This window comes from Hippocampus bargibanti, linkage group LG02 (assembly GCF_051943395.1).
Source record: "Hippocampus bargibanti isolate YZ-2025 linkage group LG02, ASM5194339v1, whole genome shotgun sequence".
Taxonomy (NCBI): domain Eukaryota; kingdom Metazoa; phylum Chordata; class Actinopteri; order Syngnathiformes; family Syngnathidae; genus Hippocampus; species Hippocampus bargibanti.
Window position 1 is genome coordinate 6,908,727 of NC_142735.1, and position 19,039 is coordinate 6,927,765.

Consider the following 19,039-nt stretch of genomic DNA (forward strand, 5'->3'; position numbering starts at 1 on the left):
AAGCAGTCTTAGTATATTTACAGTGTTGCTTTTTATAATAATATGTTGCCATATTTAACTTGTGAATGGAAAAAAGCCAAACATAAAGACTCTTGTATTCAGGCACAAGTACATTCACTGAATAATGCTAACATCCTTCAAAATATAAACATTCTCACACACTTTGGCCTACTTACTCTTAAATTGAAATCGTTGGAGCGGCTAGGGCAGTCTACTTCATTTTTTTCTTTCTTCTTTTATTTGCACTAGGCCAGCCTATTGGCTTTCTGCTCAGCGTTCATTGTGTATGCTCCTAAATCCTTTGTCAGGAGCTCCTCAGGACCCACTGCATTCAATTTTATAGGTTTCCCAACTTCTGGGCTTTGGTAGTTGCTTATTCTATCTGCAGTTAGGTGTGCCATGTTTAAGAAATCTTCAAATGACTCAAACCTTCACGGTGCTACCAGTCTTTATTATTTTTTCCATGGAAAAGAGAATTGGTGTACTGTATGCCCTACCTCAGTCTTTACTTCCAGGGAAGTCAGCTAAACATACTCGAGGTAGTAATTTAGGTCCATGTGAATGACTTCTCCTTTTAAACATTGTGTGGCTAATGATTTTGGAAACTCCTTCTCTCAGAACGAGGCTTCGTGGCCTTATACCCGACTGAGAATCAACATATTTGGGCCCAGCTGCAGGAGAACGTTGAGTTGAAGGTGGAAGTGGAGGCCTACCCTTCCCCTCAGGTCAGCTGGAGCAAAGATGGCACTGCCATCAAAGGAGACAAAATCATCATGAACAGACAAGAGCACGAAATCAGGTATGACCACAACCATTAAGCAGCACTTAATGGAAGAAGAGTCTCCAGAGACAACTAGCTCTTGTCAGTCAACAGAAGATAAGGCAGAGTGAGACACAACATCCTTTGAAGATAGATGGGATCACCCCACAACCATAACACAGGAACTATAAACAAAAGTCTTAGTAATCAGTAGAGGGATTCCGTAATTGATGGAGTTGGTGAGGAACAGATGACAAAACATGACAAAGTCCAAACATGGGTATTCTCAATCAACAGTGATTGAAATCTGCATAGAATTAAATGAATCTGAATGCAAACAATCTTTAGCATTTGTGACCACATTTGATTCCTTCCCAACTTTTTGGAGGCAAAAAGAAACATGGCACAACACCAAACTAAGAAAAAAAAATCACAAAAAGTATAGATATAAAGAATTCGAGGTGATCATATACTTAATTTATCCACATTCACACTTACCCGCCGTATTCATGGCTCATTGTGTTGCATTTATAGCAGCAGGTACAATAATAATAATAATAATAATAATAATAATAATAATAATAATAGTAATAGTAATAGTAATAGTAATAGTAATAGTAATAGTAATAGTAATAGTACATACATTTCATTTATGAGCGCTTTTCAAAACTCTCAAGGACGCTTTACAGTCACAAGGTACTACTCAGAAAATTTGAATATTGTGAAAAAGTTCATTAATTTAAACTATTTTTTCTGTTTATTACATGTGTTTTTTTTTAGACTGTGGTTTTGTCATTTTCATAGGCTTTAAGCCATAGTAATCAAAATTCTAACAAATAAAAGCTTGACATATCCTGCAAGGTATGAGTCTAAAAAAATATAATAATAATAATAATAAGAAGAAGAAGAAGAAGAAGAAGAAGAAGAAGAAGAAGAAGAAGAAGGAGGAGGAGGAGGAGGAGGAGGCCCGGTAGTCGAGTGGTTAGCACACCGGCTTCACAGTGCAGAGGTCGCCGGTTCGCGTCCTGGTCCGGCCTCCCTGTGTGGAGCTCTCCTCGGACTCGCGTGGGTTTTCTCCGGGTCCTCCGGTTTCCTCCCACACTCCAAAAACATGAATGACAGGCAGATTGGCCACTCCAAATTGTCCCTAGGTGTGAGTGTGAGAGTGACTGTTGTACGTCTTTGTGTGCCCTGCGATTGGCTGGCAACCAATTCAGGGTGTCCCCCGCCTCGTGCCCGAAGACAGCTGAGATAGGCTCCAGCAACCCCCGCGACCCTAATGAGGAATAAGCGGTACGGAAAATGAGATAAGAAGAAGAAGAATAAATTCATTTCACCTTTTAAGTTGAATTACTTAAATAAATGAACATTTTCACAATATTTTCAGTTCTGAGTAGTACCTGTATATGCACTGTTAAACTATCTGCTTCATCTAGTTACAATTACTAATTACAGTAGAAATTGGATGTAATCAAAGGTAGCTGAGAAGAAAATAACAACCAATAAAAATGGATCATTGATGTTGAAATGGCATTACGCTGATTCACAATGAACAGAAAAAGTTATTTTGCAAAGGCCATCTCAGAGGAGTGGTCGGCCAGAAAATCGAGAGTGAAGAAGTTAAAATCCATTCTCAGCGGCTGTACTGAAATCATGAGTTGGAAGAATAACAGTGGTCGTAAAAGCTGCTGGTACAGAGCACAGAGTGGAGAATGATATTGAAATCTAAGATGGAAGGTTTTCAGTTATTTAACAAGTTTTAATGAGTTCATGCGAGTAATGGAGTCCAGAAACTACTTTTGAAGCACAAACTGCTTTTTTAAGGCTTTTAAGAGATTAGGTTTTGTTTTATTTTCAGAAGGTTGTCAGTCAATTATCAGACTTGATTCTGACATCAGTAGGCCTAAATGGATTTTAGGAACAATGTGCTTAAAAATCGTTGCCAATGAGCTGAGTCTTCTCCGTAAAGAAATTGCATTATATCGCGACTCAATGGGAGCAATTGTGGTAATAGCTGCGATGCTTTTAAATTGAAAGCACCTGACCGGATCTTAAAGGGCGACTGCTCGAGCTAGCCCACGCCACGACAGCAACCACAGGTTATTGCAGTCGCGTTAGCATTTCCACTGCGTGGAAAAAAATGCAGACATTTCTGGGAAATTTATGGCCGGTATTTTTGGCTAAAATGAGAGCTTCTTTGTAGTTTCAGAAGCTTTTGTACGACGCCTGATATAACACGTCAATGTTAACTGCACGCTATTTGAGCTGAAGCTTCCTATGTGATTGTTTAAGTGTGTGGATTTCATCTGCAAACCACAGAGTAAGCCTCTTAGGACGAGTTTGAAATCTTAATGGCGCGATGGAGTTGAGGGCATTTAACAGAACGGCATTGATACCATAATACCACCGTAATTGTCAAATAAAGCAGTCGTATTGGGTAAACCCTGATTGTGTACCAATTCTAAAGTGTTGCCATTTTAATGTGTCAAATGATTTGACTCAAATCACGTATTCTCTGTGACATTTACTGACAACTGATGCCCACACTTCACATTGTAACCAGCAGAGAGCACTGCATTACTGTGATCTAGTCAGTGGTGGTGGTGGAAAAACAAAACAAAATCATCATCCTGTCAATGCTCTCATTGACACGCCAGCTGACATCACACTATCTGCTTATTAATTATTTGGTTAAATGTTGTTATGCAAAAGTGATGCGTGTTTACCTGCAAATTAATTTGCAATATCATCTCATGAAGAGACAAGGTTCTTCCGAAATGGTCCTGTTGAACTGATTACGCATTCCTTTCAGATATGTCAGCATCCTCACACTGGTGCGGGTGAGGACGGAGCAGAGAGGGCTCTACAAAGCCCGGGTCACCAATGGAGATGACACCAAGGAAGTGACTTTTGACCTGGAAGTTCAAGGTGAGATTCTTTCAAAAGGCCATTTGAGACAATCCATTCCACAGGAACAACACTTTTCCCAACCGCATTATACACACTAGATTCGTGGGGGTTGCTGGAGCCTATCCCAGCTGTCTCCGGGTATTAGGCAGGGGACACCCTGAACCATTTGTCAGTCAGTCACAGGGCACACAGAAACAAATGACCATTCACACTCAGACTCATACATTGGGACAATTTGTAATGTTCATCATCATAATAATACTGTAAAAGAAAAACAACGATGCACAAATGACTAATGTTCTAATAGCTTTGTAGTATTTATGGATGGTTGGGTTCAGCGATGGGTGGGATATTTTTATTTCTGAAACATCTGTATTATGATTTATAGGAAATGAAAAGAAAAGAAATGGTCGAAAGAACACTGCTATGTTAGAAAATAAAGCAAAGACACATGCAACCATCTCAGATTAAAATTTGCTGTTGGCCGATGTTATTTTATCAGAATCAGAATCATCTATATTTCCAAGTATGTAGAACACAGGGAATTTGTCTCCGGTGGAACACGCTGCAATAGTATCATCAAATAAATGGAGAGAAATGGAGGCACTACACAGTGCACATTTGGGTTACCGTTTAGAGAGTTAATGGCTGTTATTGGCTGTTTTAATGTGTGCAGATGGCTAGAGGAACATTTAATTGTATTAAAATGGCTTGAATTTAGCTCTGATAAACTAATGAAACAATGGAAAAATGGTGACATTATTGAGGGCCCAAGTACTAACAACGATGAAGGCAAATTTGGAATCTGCTTGGTTAAAGCAACAGTCCCATTGCGAATGTAGTTAAAAGTCAAGTTATGTGGCCAGTATTCCAAGTTATCGATCAAATTGACAAAGCTGAAGATGGAGGCTGATATTTGACTGGACAAAAAAATTATCCATATACAGTACAATACGCCCCATGGAAGCCTAGAGAAATGCTATTAAGAGTCAAGCTGACTAAATATGTGCCAATATCTGCGTGTGTATGTAGTTCCCTCTCAGATTAAAGACCTGACTGACCACCACCTTCCTGGGAAGAGACACCTTGTGACCTGTATAGCTGAGGGCGTCCCGACCCCGACCATACATTGGTACAGCTGCAACAGCATGCTCAAGTAAGTCACCAAGCAATGACCGTGAGGGAACAAATCAGGTTGTTTGGCATCCAGTGTAAGCTTATGTTGTTCCACAGATGTGATAACAAGACCACAATATGGCAACCGCTGGCACCTGAAGCAGAGACGCTGAGTATCCACACTAACATCACCCACAGCGAGAGCCGTAAAACCAGTCAGGTGTGGAGTCGTCTGACCTTCCACAAGCCGCAGCAGGTCACAGTTCGTTGCGAGACCAGCAACCAGCCGGGGAAGGTGGACAGGAGGGATGTCAAACTGGTGTCCAGCAGTAAGTGTCTTAAAGAAGCTAGGGATGTCGTGTGAACCTTGTTTTTGTAATTTCAACTGGCTCTGTAGAGCTTGGGGGTTTTGGCGGTTAGCAAGTCTGCCTCACATATGGGAGCTCCAGGTTTAAATCCCTGGCGGCCAGCTCAAGGAGTCCCTGCCTCTTGTCCAAAATTAGCACCTTACTTGCCAACCTAATAAGGTTAAGATATATGTAAAACAGATCCATATTTCTAATTGTATTGATAACAGTGAAATTCCCAGGACTTAATCATACACGCCATTAATTTCCAAAAATGTGGAACACGCAACAATCATGTCATGTAAACTTCTAGGCGGGAGCACTTACAGTGAAATATCCCTAAATAATGTCATTGCTAATGCACATACTGAATCTGTCCTATGTTTACAGTTCTGTCATGTTAAAATGACCGCTTGAATTGTGAGGCCCCCCGCACAGTACTGTAGTCTCTCTGCGACTTATTTTTATATCAATTTGGTAAAGTCCACTTCGCTTACTTTTCCATAATAAATTCAGGAAAACCAAACCTGCGGTAAACTAAGCCAAGATTTGTCAGCTTGTTAGTAAAAGCTTCAGTTCATAAGATTAATTGAAGCAAAGTTTATGTTTCAGCGACTCATAGTCAGATTCATCAAATAGTAAGACCTGACCTGATTTTGGACTTTGAGTCGTAAATATCTGGGGAATAAATACTGTATGTCATCATATTTCTTCCTTGCACGAACATTCCTTAGCTTTCCATTTCTAAAATACTCACTCGGTCCAAGGTTTGCATGTGTTGACAATTGCATTCTACCAGCCCGACGAGTGATATAACAAAATTGTATTGGTTAACGACAAGAGCTCGATTCCTAACTTCGAACATAAAAATACCAGTTGTTGACAACTATATGCTATTATTACTAGTTACATACAAACATCTTTGTAAACGAACACCTAGCATTTCATTAGTTATACACTAATTAACTAGTGCACAATTATAGCTAACTATAGCTAACAATTATAGCTAACTTGTAACATGTAGTACATTTAACATCACTATATATTCTCAGAGTCGCTCTACTTGTATCAGTGATGGGCCGTAAGGGCCTGCTAGGCCTTCTCTGCTGGCCTAAAAATATCTGAATCACAGATTGATGTTAATTATATTGTGTCCATGAATTCTTATAAAATAATTCCAAATTGTCCTTCAGTTACCTTTCATTGCTTTCCCCTATTGCGCTGATTCCAGATACAGTGTGTGTTTTCGTATTTAAGCTTTTAAGCAATCACATTTCAGCCATTATTTGTTACCAGGATAAGCAATCTACCTGGACGACTTCACAATCAGTTCTACGGGCCCTGTCGCATTAAAAAGTGTGGATTAAATTGTGTCTTTAACCAAACAGATTTTGAGTTGGCGACACCATGGCCTTCTCGCTGGCCTTATTTCCTGGCTAACGGTACCCTTTAGTGGACTTATAGTAAAGTAAATCATACCACACTTTGTATATAATAATAATAATAATAATAATAATAATAATAATAATAATAATAATAATAATAATAATAATACATTTAATTTATAAGCGCCTTTCAAAACTTTACAGTCACAGGATAAGCTTTTCTGTGGGTGAGTAGCGGCAGCCACACGCGCCAGCGTTCACTCAACTCGGAAGTAACTCATATAGATAGAGTCGCAGTCGCAGCAGTAGCTGCACTCTTCTTTTCCTTTCGGCTTTTCCCCTCAGGGGTCGCCACAGCGAATCAATGTCCTCCATCTATCCCGGTTTTGTGCAGCAGTAGCTGCACTAAAGGTTGCATACTCATTGTATTTAAAATTTCTTTGATTTATTTAGGGTTTAATTGATTAATTTAATTGATTCAGCTATAGCACTACTGAAGGCCTAGTTGTAAAACGTGCGGCTCGCCATTGACTTGCTAAATTGTCTTAGAGCTTAGCGTGTAGACGATTCAGTATATCATTGGACTGTGGAATAACTGTTGCTTACGTGTGAGCTCGTGTTCATGTCTTGTTTGCCTTGTGCGTTGCAGCGCTCTTCTCCCAGGTGGCAGTACTGGCAGCTGTCCTCGCCTTAGTGATCATCATTATCCTGTCCATCGTCATCTTGATCGCCGTATGGAGGAAGGTGAGACAGACGCAACCTCCGGCACCATCCTGTGCCGAGTCACATGTCACTGCAAAGTCAGTCACACGGCCGTTTGTACGCATATGTGCGTGGTTAGAAACCTCGTTACGAGATCCGCTGGAAGGTCATCGAGTCTGTGAGTCAGGACGGTCACGAGTACATCTACGTAGACCCCATCCACTTGCCCTATGACCTCACCTGGGAGATGCCGAGAGACAACCTGGTGCTGGGTGAGTATCTGCTTTTCTACTAAAATAGACTTGAAAGTAATTTTATATGATATCAATATTCACTAATCACTCATTTTCACACTCATCATTTAGTTCAAAAACCAATAAAAGGTGTTTTTCATGTCATTGCCTTTCAAAAAATATGCTGCCTGGTCATTTTCAATTAATCAATCAAAGTTTTACAAGCATCCACCACAAAGGAGTATACAACATCATAACAGTGGCTCATGCCTAAAAAAAAAAAAAATAATATTACTATCAGTCTTTGTATAATAATAATAATAATAATAATAATAATAATAATAATAATAATAATAATAATAATAATAATAATAATAATAATAATAATAATATCAGTGTCAATAAAATATGACTACTACTACTACTACGACTACTACTACTACTACTAATAATAATAAAAATAATAAATATACTAATATAAGTGTTAATAAAATACTACTACTGTACTACTACTACTACTACTACTACTACTACTACTACTACTACTAATAATAATAATAATAATAATAATAATAATAATAATATCAATGTCAGTATAATACGACTAGTACTACTACTACTCCTACTACAAATCCTAGTACTACTACTACTACTACTACTACTACTACTACTACTACTACTACTACTACTACTACTAATAATAATAATAATAATAATAATAATAATAATAATAATAATAATAATAATAACTTGGGCTTGTGGCCAGGGCCTTGATTCTGAGCCTCAGCCTTTGTGTGTGACCATTGCATATTCCTCCCGTTTTATCCGGCATTGGCGTTAATTTTTCAAGACTATTATTGTACATGACTGCCATTTTAGAATCTGTGTAATTTATATGCTGTGTATGCTAAGCACATGATACAAAAGTGAGATCGATATGTAATATTGGAATAGGTCTCTAATATGCGATCTATACAGTTTGCCAACAAATTTACTATATTACAGTATTTTATTGTCTTTGGTGGCAGTGGTCCTTTCTTTGTGTTTCAGGTCGCACGCTCGGATCAGGAGCTTTTGGCAGGGTTGTGGAAGCCACTGCATATGGTCTCGCTCATTCCCAGTCCCGCACAAAAGTGGCCGTGAAAATGCTTAAATGTAAGAAAGTATCAATGTGTCGTCCCACAAAGAGCGGCCGCTCTTGACTGACCTTGCCTTTGTTTGCCGGTCCACTTTAACTTTTGGCCAGCTAGCAATTGAGCGGTGTGATTTTTTTTTTTTCACTGTGCTGGCCGCAAATACGAAGCTGACATGTCAAATATTATCTTTATTCATTCAGCAACAGCCAGAAAGAGCGAGACTCAAGCCTTGATGTCAGAGCTGAAGATTATGAGTCATCTGGGTCCTCATCTCAACGTTGTCAACTTACTGGGGGCCTGCACTAAACATGGTGGGCTGAATGTTGAACCTCGACGGGCAAATTTAATGCTGGACCGGCTCACTTTTTTTAGCAGTGTGACTCGGAGACAAATAGGCAAACAGACACAAATACAAATACTCCATGAGTTTATACTTTTGTGAAAGGACTTTGTTTTGCCATTCGGCTGCAGAATTAAAATTGGTACGGTCCCATTGTATTACATTCCTCAAACAGGAAAATGATTGCGGGAAAAAAAATGTTCAATTTGTGAGGAACCGAGAACAAAGCAATGCATGCTTGTCTATATCTTTTGCTATTTCATGTTTTTTTTTTCTGTTGTTTGATTTAACCACAATTTGTTCTGCCTTTTATTTATTTATGCATTTTTTACGTCTGCTCAGAGAGGAAACTGAGTTCATATTTCACACCAATGAATGAAAAATTGAGACTTCACCTACTGTCATCTCATATTACTCCAGACCCATATAATTTAGGAATTAAGTCTTTGTTTCTGATGAAAGAAGAGAGTTTAAGGTTTCTTACGCCGCATTGAATGTTTATGTGGTCTTAAAACTCAATATTCTGTGAGTCCTGGAATTTGAGTGAAAATGACAAAAACCCTGGCACTGGAGTGGACACATGTTTGCACATCTGGCAGTGAATGAGTTAAGAACCTGTATAATTTATAGAATATCAGCTTGATTGTTCAAAAAGATTTGCTAAACACTTATAAATAAAATGTATTATTATTATTATTATTTATCAAATAAATTCAGAGGAAAGGTCACGTTTTTTAATATTCAAATAATCTACGCCGTAGTCCAGAAGCATCTGATCTGATCTGATCGTTTCCTTCTCTCTTTGATCGACCAAACAGGTCCCCTGTACCTGGTGACTGAATACTGTCGCTACGGTGACTTAGTGGACTACTTGCACAGAAACAAGCACAACTTCTTGCAGTACTTTGCCGAGAAGACCCCAGAGGAAGACTACCTGATCTCCAGGGCAAGCAGTCCGCTTAGTCAAGGCAAAGGGTGAGCAAGGAACTTATTTTTCCACATCATACGTGACATGCGGTGGGATTGGAACCCTGACAATGTGGTTGTCTCCCCGCAGCTACGTGTCATTTTCAAGCGAGAGCGACGGAGGCTACATTGACATGAGCAAAGACGAGCCCTCCGTCTATGTTCCCATGCAGGAGCAGATGGATTCCATCAAGTACGCTGACATTCAGCCATCTCCATATGAGTCCACCTACCAGCAGGACCTTTACCAGGAACAAGGTCTGACTGGGGACACGTGTGGTCTTCCGCCTTATGTTTACACAAATTCATTTTCACTGCTTTATCCCATGTGCGGTGAAGCTGATCACGTGGCATCTAAAGACAAATAGAGGCATGCGCATGTGAAGGACTCGCGTTTGAAGCAGGGATATTTGTTTACATTTTATTTAGTTAATGGAAATGTTTTTACACTTTTTTTCTTTTCCTGATTTTTAACATTTACATCCTAAGGAATAAGAAGGGATTACTGTATTTTCCGACTCCATTTCCCCTTGTAGAAGAAGTCGTGCATAACCCCAGCCTCTACTGCAGCGCCTTATTCTGTGGTGTGCCTTTCATTTGGAAAGCTTTTATATATTTCTATCTTATATTTGGAAACTTTTTGCATTCATTGAATGTGCGCCATATAGTCTGGTGCCCCTTATATATGGAAAAAGTTTGAAAATACAACATTCATTGGGGGTGCGCCTTTCACATGTATACTGATATTTTTCACAACTGAAGCACTCCCACAACAACAAACACAGCATGCTCATACATCCTAACACAATTTTATTCACTCACATAAGCAATTGAAACATTATCATATACACCACTGACACACACACACACACACACACACACACACACACACGCGCGCACACGCACACACACACACACACACACACACACACACACACACACACACACACACACACACACACACACACACGACTGCTGCACTATCTTTTATCTTTTTATCTTTTATTTTCATCCTTCACTCTTGGTCAAGTGTATCCATTTACCTTCTCTTGTGTCATATGATCTAGTTGGCGGAAGACTGGACCTGGTCATCAGTGACTCGTCCACACTCACCTATGATGACCTGCTGGGTTTTAGCTTCCAAGTGGCAAAGGGCATGGAGTTCCTGGCCTCCAAGAATGTAAGACATTGCGTTGACATGGTGGATAGATATTGCTAGCATTGATTCAATCTGATTATATTGTTTCTTTTCTGGCGGGCGGGGATGACAATTCTTCCTATGCAGTGTGTTCATCGTGACCTCGCTGCCAGGAATGTGTTGATATGTGAGGGCAAACTGGTGAAGATCTGTGACTTTGGACTAGCCAGAGACATCATGCACGACTCCAACTACATTTCGAAAGGCAGCGTAAGTACAGGACATCGATGGAAAAATATTGCTGTACACTCAACTGTTTGTAGTTGCCAGTCAATCACCTTTTATACAGATTTTTTTTTTTCTCTACCATGTTTTAGAAAGCAGTGCCTGTGCCTGCATTGATGTTCTTCTCCACACCTCAGTTGTATTGAGTGGTCTCTAATACTCTCTCCAAAATTGCTCCAATAACCTTTATGACCACATGATGCACATTGTGACTCTTAAATGCAATAGGGGTCAAATACGATTTTATTATCTTATTATATTATAGTCCTAAAGCTATTTTTTATGGGTCCTGGAATTCAAGTGACAATGACAAAAACCCTGGCACTGGAGTGGCCACATTTTTTCACGTCTGGAAGTGAATGAGTTAAATTATATACATATTTTAATATTATTTGTATATTATTTGTATATTATTTTTATATATTTTATATTATGTTGTATATTTTATATACATTTTTATGTGTGTATATTTTTTCATTATTTATTATATTATCAGTAGAGCTTACAGAATCTGCTTACAAACTGATTTGGAAGAAAGTGTTCTTGAATCACCAACCAAACAAATAGTTGCTGAATTACACAGCGCATGGCCCTTAAATAACCTCTTTTTTTAAATTCCATTTTGCAACGCTATTTTTATCCATTTCTTTTGTTTGAATCCATTTAGACGTTCCTGCCCCTCAAGTGGATGGCACCAGAAAGCATTTTCCACAATCTTTACACGACCTTGAGCGATGTGTGGTCCTATGGAATTCTTCTTTGGGAGATTTTCACATTGGGTAAGTCCAAAGACACATTTTTCATACTCAATCAATCATGAGGGAGGGGGGGGGGTTGTTTTTTGACAGCTAAATAAAGGAGCAAATTGTACTCTAAATGCTGAACAGCACTGATCTGCTCATGTTTGTTCCGTTTTACATTTGAGAGCCAATAGTGAATCATTTGAAGAGGCTATTTAATTGCCTGTCAGGTATTTTATTGCTTACCACAGTTACCTTGAGTAAATGACTGATTACTGATGAGATGATTTCTGTATGGAAAAGGCCACTGTAAATAGATTACAATTGACTTCATTAATTACATTCCTCCGCTGCCACTTATCATTTATCATAGCCCTCCTACCAAGTAACATTTCAATTAATTGCTATTTTGTCACCAAATCAAGTAGCCACTCACTGTAAAATGAGATAATACAAAACACATTTTTTTAAATCTGCCCATACAAATGACTGTCATACATGTATTATGTCATGTTTATCATTGGTATTGTGGTTTCAAGTGGTGTTTATTTTTAATGTCAGAAAAATTTGCATCAATGTGATGCTAAGAAGCTCAGCCAATGCAAAAAAAAAATTACCAACATGAGCTACTGTATATGCATATTTAAAAATATCACTCTCTATTCAACACAGAGAATGGCGCATTAAGCATATGTGATCTTAAAAGGAGAGCAACGATGCCAAATGTGGCTGTTAATATTTTCCCATACAGATGATTCTATTGGTTGGACTTTAAAATGAGCACCGACTTCCATTGGATATAGTCATCTTGTTTATGTTTACCGGTACTTTTTTTAAAGAAGCTTTTTGCATGGAATATGGAAATGAGTGTGAAATAAATAAGACAGTTTCCTGATTAGTTTGTAGCATGTGATGATAAAGCCCTCTGAGGCATTACACATGAACTGAGCTGAGCCCCTATGACGTGGTAACCTAATGTTGCCTCCCTTTCTTCAAATCAATGAAACTCTCCTAGCTGGAAATTAACACTGGTTTCGTTATTCTTGATACTTTTGCTGTTTTTTTGAGAGGGGTTTGGCTCATTTCTTCAGCAATTTTCACACTCTACGCAGGGGGAACTCCATACCCTGATCTGCCAATGAATGAGATGTTCTACACTGCCCTGAAGAGAGGCTACAGAATGGGCAAACCTGCACAGGCCTCTGATGAAGTGTAAGTTTCACCATTGCCTCGGTGTTGATAACAAATTGGAAACCAGGAGTAAAAAAACACACATTGCTTTGTTTACATTTCAGCTTTGAAATCATGAAAAAGTGCTGGGACGAGAAGTTTGAGAAGAGACCTGAATTCTCTTTCCTCGTTTATAGTATGGGCAGCATGCTGACTGAAAGCTATAAAAAGGTATTTTCATTAATGAATTCATTTGAAACTAGTCATTCTATTGGGCAGAGAAAGTGTACGAGTTACATATCAATGAATGTTCAGATGACTTTACATACATACTTTACAAGTAAGGTTTAATTGCATACCAGCTGGTCGAAAACGGTTAACTCATTCACTGCCATTATTCGGAAATTGAAACTATGATCTGGAGCACCATTCCCGAATTTGTAAGTTTTTTTCTTGCGGGGTGGGGGGTGATGAAGCGCTGGTCAGACCTCCCACGAGGGGGCAGCATTTGCCTTTGTTAATGTCGCCCCCACTTGCACCTTATATTACTCCAGACCCGTATAACTTTTAATTAACTTTTTTCTGATGAAAGTAGAGTCTAAGGTATCTTAAGCTGCATTGAATGTTTATGTTGTCGTAAAACTCAATATTCTGTGGATCCTGGAATTTGAGTGAAAATGACAAAAACCCTGACACTAGAGTGGACACATTTTTGCACATCATCTAGCAGTGAATGCGCTAACAGTGCAGATATAACTGTTACAGTGTACCTTTAAGATGGTCTATACTACGGTATATGCCATTTCTGTGTGCAATTAAGACAACTTCCTAATACTCATTAAGAAACACGGCAGTAGGTGTCGTCTGCTTGCAACTACTGTTGTACTATAGTATAGGGCTCAACATTAACACGTCAAATTTTGTCACTATATGATAATCATCTTTATTGGTCACATATGTAAAACAGGCAAGGATTTTTTTTTGTCTCCAGCAACTATGATGAACAAGAACATGACTTCTGAGTATCGAGAGACTGTACATTGACAGCTGTGTGACTATGTGCGGGGTCGTTGAGCAGAAATACATTAAATTGATCAATGGTACAGTACAGTGCTGTGACGGTTGTGGCGTGGCATGCAGTTATGAATTAGTGCAGTGTAACATGCAGTTATCCTACCACAATGTGAAAATTGTCCTTTTTAGTCTAAAGAAAGAGAGTACTGGTACATGTCCCTTTTTAAGGTTCTCTTTGTGTTTTGTTTTTTTAAACAAATGCAAAAGATGCAATACAGACACTCCCCTACTTACGACCATTCGAGTTACGAACAACGGTAACTACGAACACTTTTGTCGTTACATATGTAGTATTCTCTCCAGTTGTACATGTACATATCTTTATAGAGCATATATTTTATTAAATGTTTTTCAGTGCAAACCAAGACACATTATTTATACAAGCCTTAAACATACTTATATAAACCTCAAACCAGTGTCTGAAACTCATGACAAAAAGTTAGCAGGCAACTTTTCAGAGTTGTCTGCCCGGCCATAAAGTTGCCTGCCCCATTTTTCACAACTTAAAACACAATAAGACAATGCATTATTGAATAAAACAAACGTTTGATTTGAAAATAGTGTTTTATTTTTGTTTTTTTTTTTTTTTCTTGAAGAAGTTGTCGGCCACCAAGGCCTAGATGTTTTGAAAGTTGTACGCCCGACATAAAAGTTGTACGCCCCGGGCCTCGGGGCAGACGTTATTTCAAACACTGCTTAAACATACATTCCATACAAAATATAGCACTGAGGCAACTTACGAACAAATTCACCTTATGAACGACCGTTTGGAATGTACCTCGTTCGTAAGTTGGGGAACGTCTGTTCATCGATATGTATACGGACAATTATCCGTATTACGATATGTGAATATTTTGGTGTTATAAACTGTGTTAATATAAAGACGACTAAATGAATTTGAAAGCCAATTTATTGATCTACTTCAACTGTAGTTGTTAATTGAGAAAAAGACTTGAAGCCTTCACGACGACAACCATACAAAATTCTACCAAAGAACAGTGGCCGGAAGATAACCAGATGCAATAACTACAATAATGTCAACATATCTGTGGCTGTATGGCGTAGAACGTGAAGAATAATTTGAAGGATATTGATTTAATGCACAGAGCGCTTTCCTTGAACACAACAGCATGTGCAGTAAAAGTGAGTAAAATGGAGCTAATCATTCAGCGGTGTCATTCCTACAGAGATACAGCCAAGTCAGTGACAACTTCCTGAAGAGTGACCACCCAGCCGTGGCCCGCACAAAGCCACACCTCGCCACGCCCTTTCCTGAACCCAACTCAGCTTTCGGCACCCGCTCGCCCGTCTCCCTCTCGTACCCCTCAGAGGTTCCCTCGCAGGAGATCCTGCCCTCGTACAACGACTACATCATACCAATCCCGGACCCCAAGCCGGAGGACGTGTTCACCGACATGGAGTCTGGAAGCCCTACGAGGTAGTTGACCAATGGCGTAAAGTGTCTGCCTGCACATGTACACCAAATGCAGCATTTTTGTTTCTCGCAATCCCCCACCCCCACATCCAGATGTGAGGCTGAGACAAGAGAACAATTGTGTATGTTGAACGTCACTCTCATCACAAAGCTGAACGTGAAGCCAAAGGCAATTGGCTTTGGTGGTCAAATAAATCATTCAGCCTCTTGGGGGGGGTCGTTTAATGTTTTTGTTAGATAAACCCTGAAGAGAAATGTCAGTCAAAATGGAGGGTGTTGGCGAATGTAAAATCATGATATAATCCACAAATCATAAAGCTGTCTCGCAAATCGAATTTTAAACGTTGACACTTAGCCTTATTCATGTCTACATTTTATCATGCTCGTGAAATAAAACGGCGTGTTTGAACAGACTGTCAATCAATCGACAGGAGGGAAGATATCCAATTTGAAATTTGGAAACGCAAAATGTGAGAACTGCTTTAGGTCATAGGTCTCCAGCCCCTCCTGTTGCTGGTAGTCTACGGAAGTAAATTTGTGCCACCAGTTTCAATTCGAATTCCTAACATGGATTATTCTTTGGGGGGGGGGCATAAAAATTCCCAACATTTAATTTTCTTCAGCGTTGAAATTCAACATTCAAGTGAAAAAAGTATTTGATCTAAAAATATTGGTGTCAAAAAATTAACTCATTCAGTGCCATCCCCAAATTTATTCGGGAATTGAAAATATGACATGGAGCACCATTCCCGAATTTGTTCGGGTTTTGTTTTTTCTTGCCGGGGTGCCGATAAAGCGCTGGGAAGACCTCTGGCAATGTTTTTCCCTTCCATGAGTGGGCAGCATTTCCCTTTTCTCCATCTTTGCGCTTAGTTAAAGCTTCAGCTGTTGTTAAAGCGATACATACATAAAACAAACTGCATGTATTGCATTGTACTTTAGCAGATGCCCTCATTTCAAGCATATATAACTCCAGACCTATATAATTTAGGAATTAACTCTTTTTTTCTGACGAAAGAAGAGAGTCTCAGGTTTCTTACGTTGCATTGAATGTTGATATAGTCCTAAAACTCAATATTCTGTGAGTCCCGCAATTTGAGTGACAGTGACAAAAACCCTGGCACTGGAGTGGATACATTTTTGCACATCGTCTGGCAGTGAATTAGTTAATTCAGCTGCAAAAAAAAATCACCCATGTTTGTGTTGGGAATCATGTAGCGCTTTTATAACAGCTGCAGCTGGAACAAAGCGGGAGCCGAAATCATTGCGATCATCACTGCAGTCTGAAAGTGACTGAAACTGCCTGGAAGAAAGTCTACTTTGTAATGATTACCTCAGTTGAATAAACGTTTACAGCATTGCTAAAATATGGCTGGGAAAAGGTAAGGATGTGTGGGGTTGATTTTATGACTGAATAAAGGCAAGTTGGGTAAATTTAAATCAGAAGAGAAAGAGACAAAATGTGACTTGTTATGGTATGATTGACTCCAATGTCAATTCAGAATCATCTTTATCAGAATCAGAATCATCTTTATTGCCAAGTATGTAGAACACACAAGGAATTTGTTTCCGGTAGAACACGCTGTTTTTTTTTTTTTTTTTTTTTTTTTTTCAGAATCAGAATCAGAATTGTTTTGTTTTCAGATTGAACTCTTTCAAGGACATGGGTTACGACATTGAACAGTTTATCATATGTTACCGAGTTAGAGGGTGCATGAGTGAGTTGAATAAGCATTCGATGGAGTTTTGCTTTTAAGACAAATGCCTGAGATATAATGCATGAAGTGCAAAAAGCAACAAACGTAGTGTGACGTGACCAACAGATTGGCGGAAAGACCTCTCTAAGTCACTTTGTCTCCGTCTGCAGCTCCGTCGCTCTAGAGGTGGAGACGGACTCTGTGTCTCAGGACACGACCGCTACGCTCCCGGAAGAGGACCGGCTAGAAAGGACCAGCGAGAGAGATGCTCTGCTGGGGTTATCAGAGACGCCCGAGGTAGAGGATAGTTTTCTGTAGTCACATTTAGGAAAAAAAATCAGAGGAAAAAAACATTTACTTGGGGACTTTTTCCTCCTATTATTAAACAGGCCGTAAAAAAGGAACATGACTAAAGTAGTATGTAGCATCATGGAGACTAAAAGGAGCCGTGTATTTCCACTAAGCACATCTGAGACATTCTGTCCTTAGTCTATATCTACTTTTTCCTTTTTCACACTCAATACCACTGAGATTCCCCCTAATCTGTAATCAGCATGTTTTTTTTCCATTCTAAGAACGCTGCAATACGGTACATTTATTTCAATATTCCTCGGTACTGCATTGTATTTGTGCATATTCATAACGGTACAGATCTTCGATTGCCATATCTTGTATAAAGAAACTCACACAATGTAAATGTTGGAATATGGCGACTGATTGTTTTTTAATGCACTGTTTTGATATCCCTAATAATAGTGGTGGTTTTAGTCGAAGAAGCTGAGAACACTATGAATATTTTTTTCCTTTTGAATGACTTTCACATGAAATTGAGATACTGTTTGAGTGTACTGTACTGTATATGCCTCCATCATAGGTCTGTACCAGATTTGCACTTTATGTTGAATATGTTTGTGTATTCACGATCAAGGTACATTTGAAATGTTCACCCTGTTAAAAGGTATTTGACTTGGATTTCCTCACTGGCATGAATTATTTTATTGCAATGCTAAACTTAACACTAAAATGCGGGGGTAAACTGAATTGGGCTATTTTAATGTCCCAAGTATTGAGACATATATCTTGGTTATTTCTGAATGTTAATTTTTCAGTCAAGAAATATGTTTTTGGGCATCCTAATGGACAAATCCCGCTCTGTAAAAAAAATTGGTTGTGGAGGAACTTGAGACACTGCTAGCCAGCAGGTCTGATCCCATTCTTTCCTTTGATTTGACTTATTGTGTACTTGAACAGAAAAGGGGGAAAATACAAAATAAAATACATATAGCCATATAACATTTAGGGCCTGCCAGTGAGGTTGTTACACCGAGGAGAACAATAAAAACAGCATGCCACTGCCTTTGCACAAAAGTGTGCCTTTGTTTTGTACAGTCTATTCACTGTACATATGATTGCTTACGATGAAGGGCTCCTGTGCGCTGACACAAATGTGACACATGTGACGTTTTGTCCACTGTGTCTGACAACGACAAGCTAAGCTACCAAAGCTCAACATGACGTTGAACTTGTGTATACTCTTTGTAACATGAAAATAAATATGTACCAGCACAAACACTCCCGTGCATGCATATGAGTCTTTTTTGTGGT

At 39.0% G+C, this 19,039-nt stretch overlaps 1 protein-coding gene across 1 annotated transcript in view; it reads left to right on the plus strand.

Annotated features, from left to right (window-relative positions):
• pdgfrb (platelet-derived growth factor receptor, beta polypeptide) overlaps positions 1–19,006 on the plus strand; it is a 44,068-nt gene extending 25,062 nt beyond the window's left edge. Inside the window, exons 7-23 of the mRNA XM_089022810.1 lie at positions 619–799; positions 3,573–3,688; positions 4,703–4,826; positions 4,904–5,115; positions 7,168–7,262; positions 7,360–7,492; positions 8,504–8,608; positions 8,790–8,900; positions 9,748–9,904; positions 9,987–10,153; positions 10,963–11,075; positions 11,181–11,303; positions 11,986–12,097; positions 13,171–13,270; positions 13,354–13,459; positions 15,490–15,740; positions 17,605–19,006. Coding sequence (XP_088878936.1) covers positions 619–799; positions 3,573–3,688; positions 4,703–4,826; positions 4,904–5,115; positions 7,168–7,262; positions 7,360–7,492; positions 8,504–8,608; positions 8,790–8,900; positions 9,748–9,904; positions 9,987–10,153; positions 10,963–11,075; positions 11,181–11,303; positions 11,986–12,097; positions 13,171–13,270; positions 13,354–13,459; positions 15,490–15,740; positions 17,605–17,752 — 2,354 coding nt within the window. The 3' untranslated portion in view covers positions 17,753–19,006. The remainder of the gene's footprint in view (positions 1–618; positions 800–3,572; positions 3,689–4,702; positions 4,827–4,903; positions 5,116–7,167; positions 7,263–7,359; positions 7,493–8,503; positions 8,609–8,789; positions 8,901–9,747; positions 9,905–9,986; positions 10,154–10,962; positions 11,076–11,180; positions 11,304–11,985; positions 12,098–13,170; positions 13,271–13,353; positions 13,460–15,489; positions 15,741–17,604) is intronic.
• The last annotated feature ends 33 nt before the right edge of the window (positions 19,007–19,039 follow it).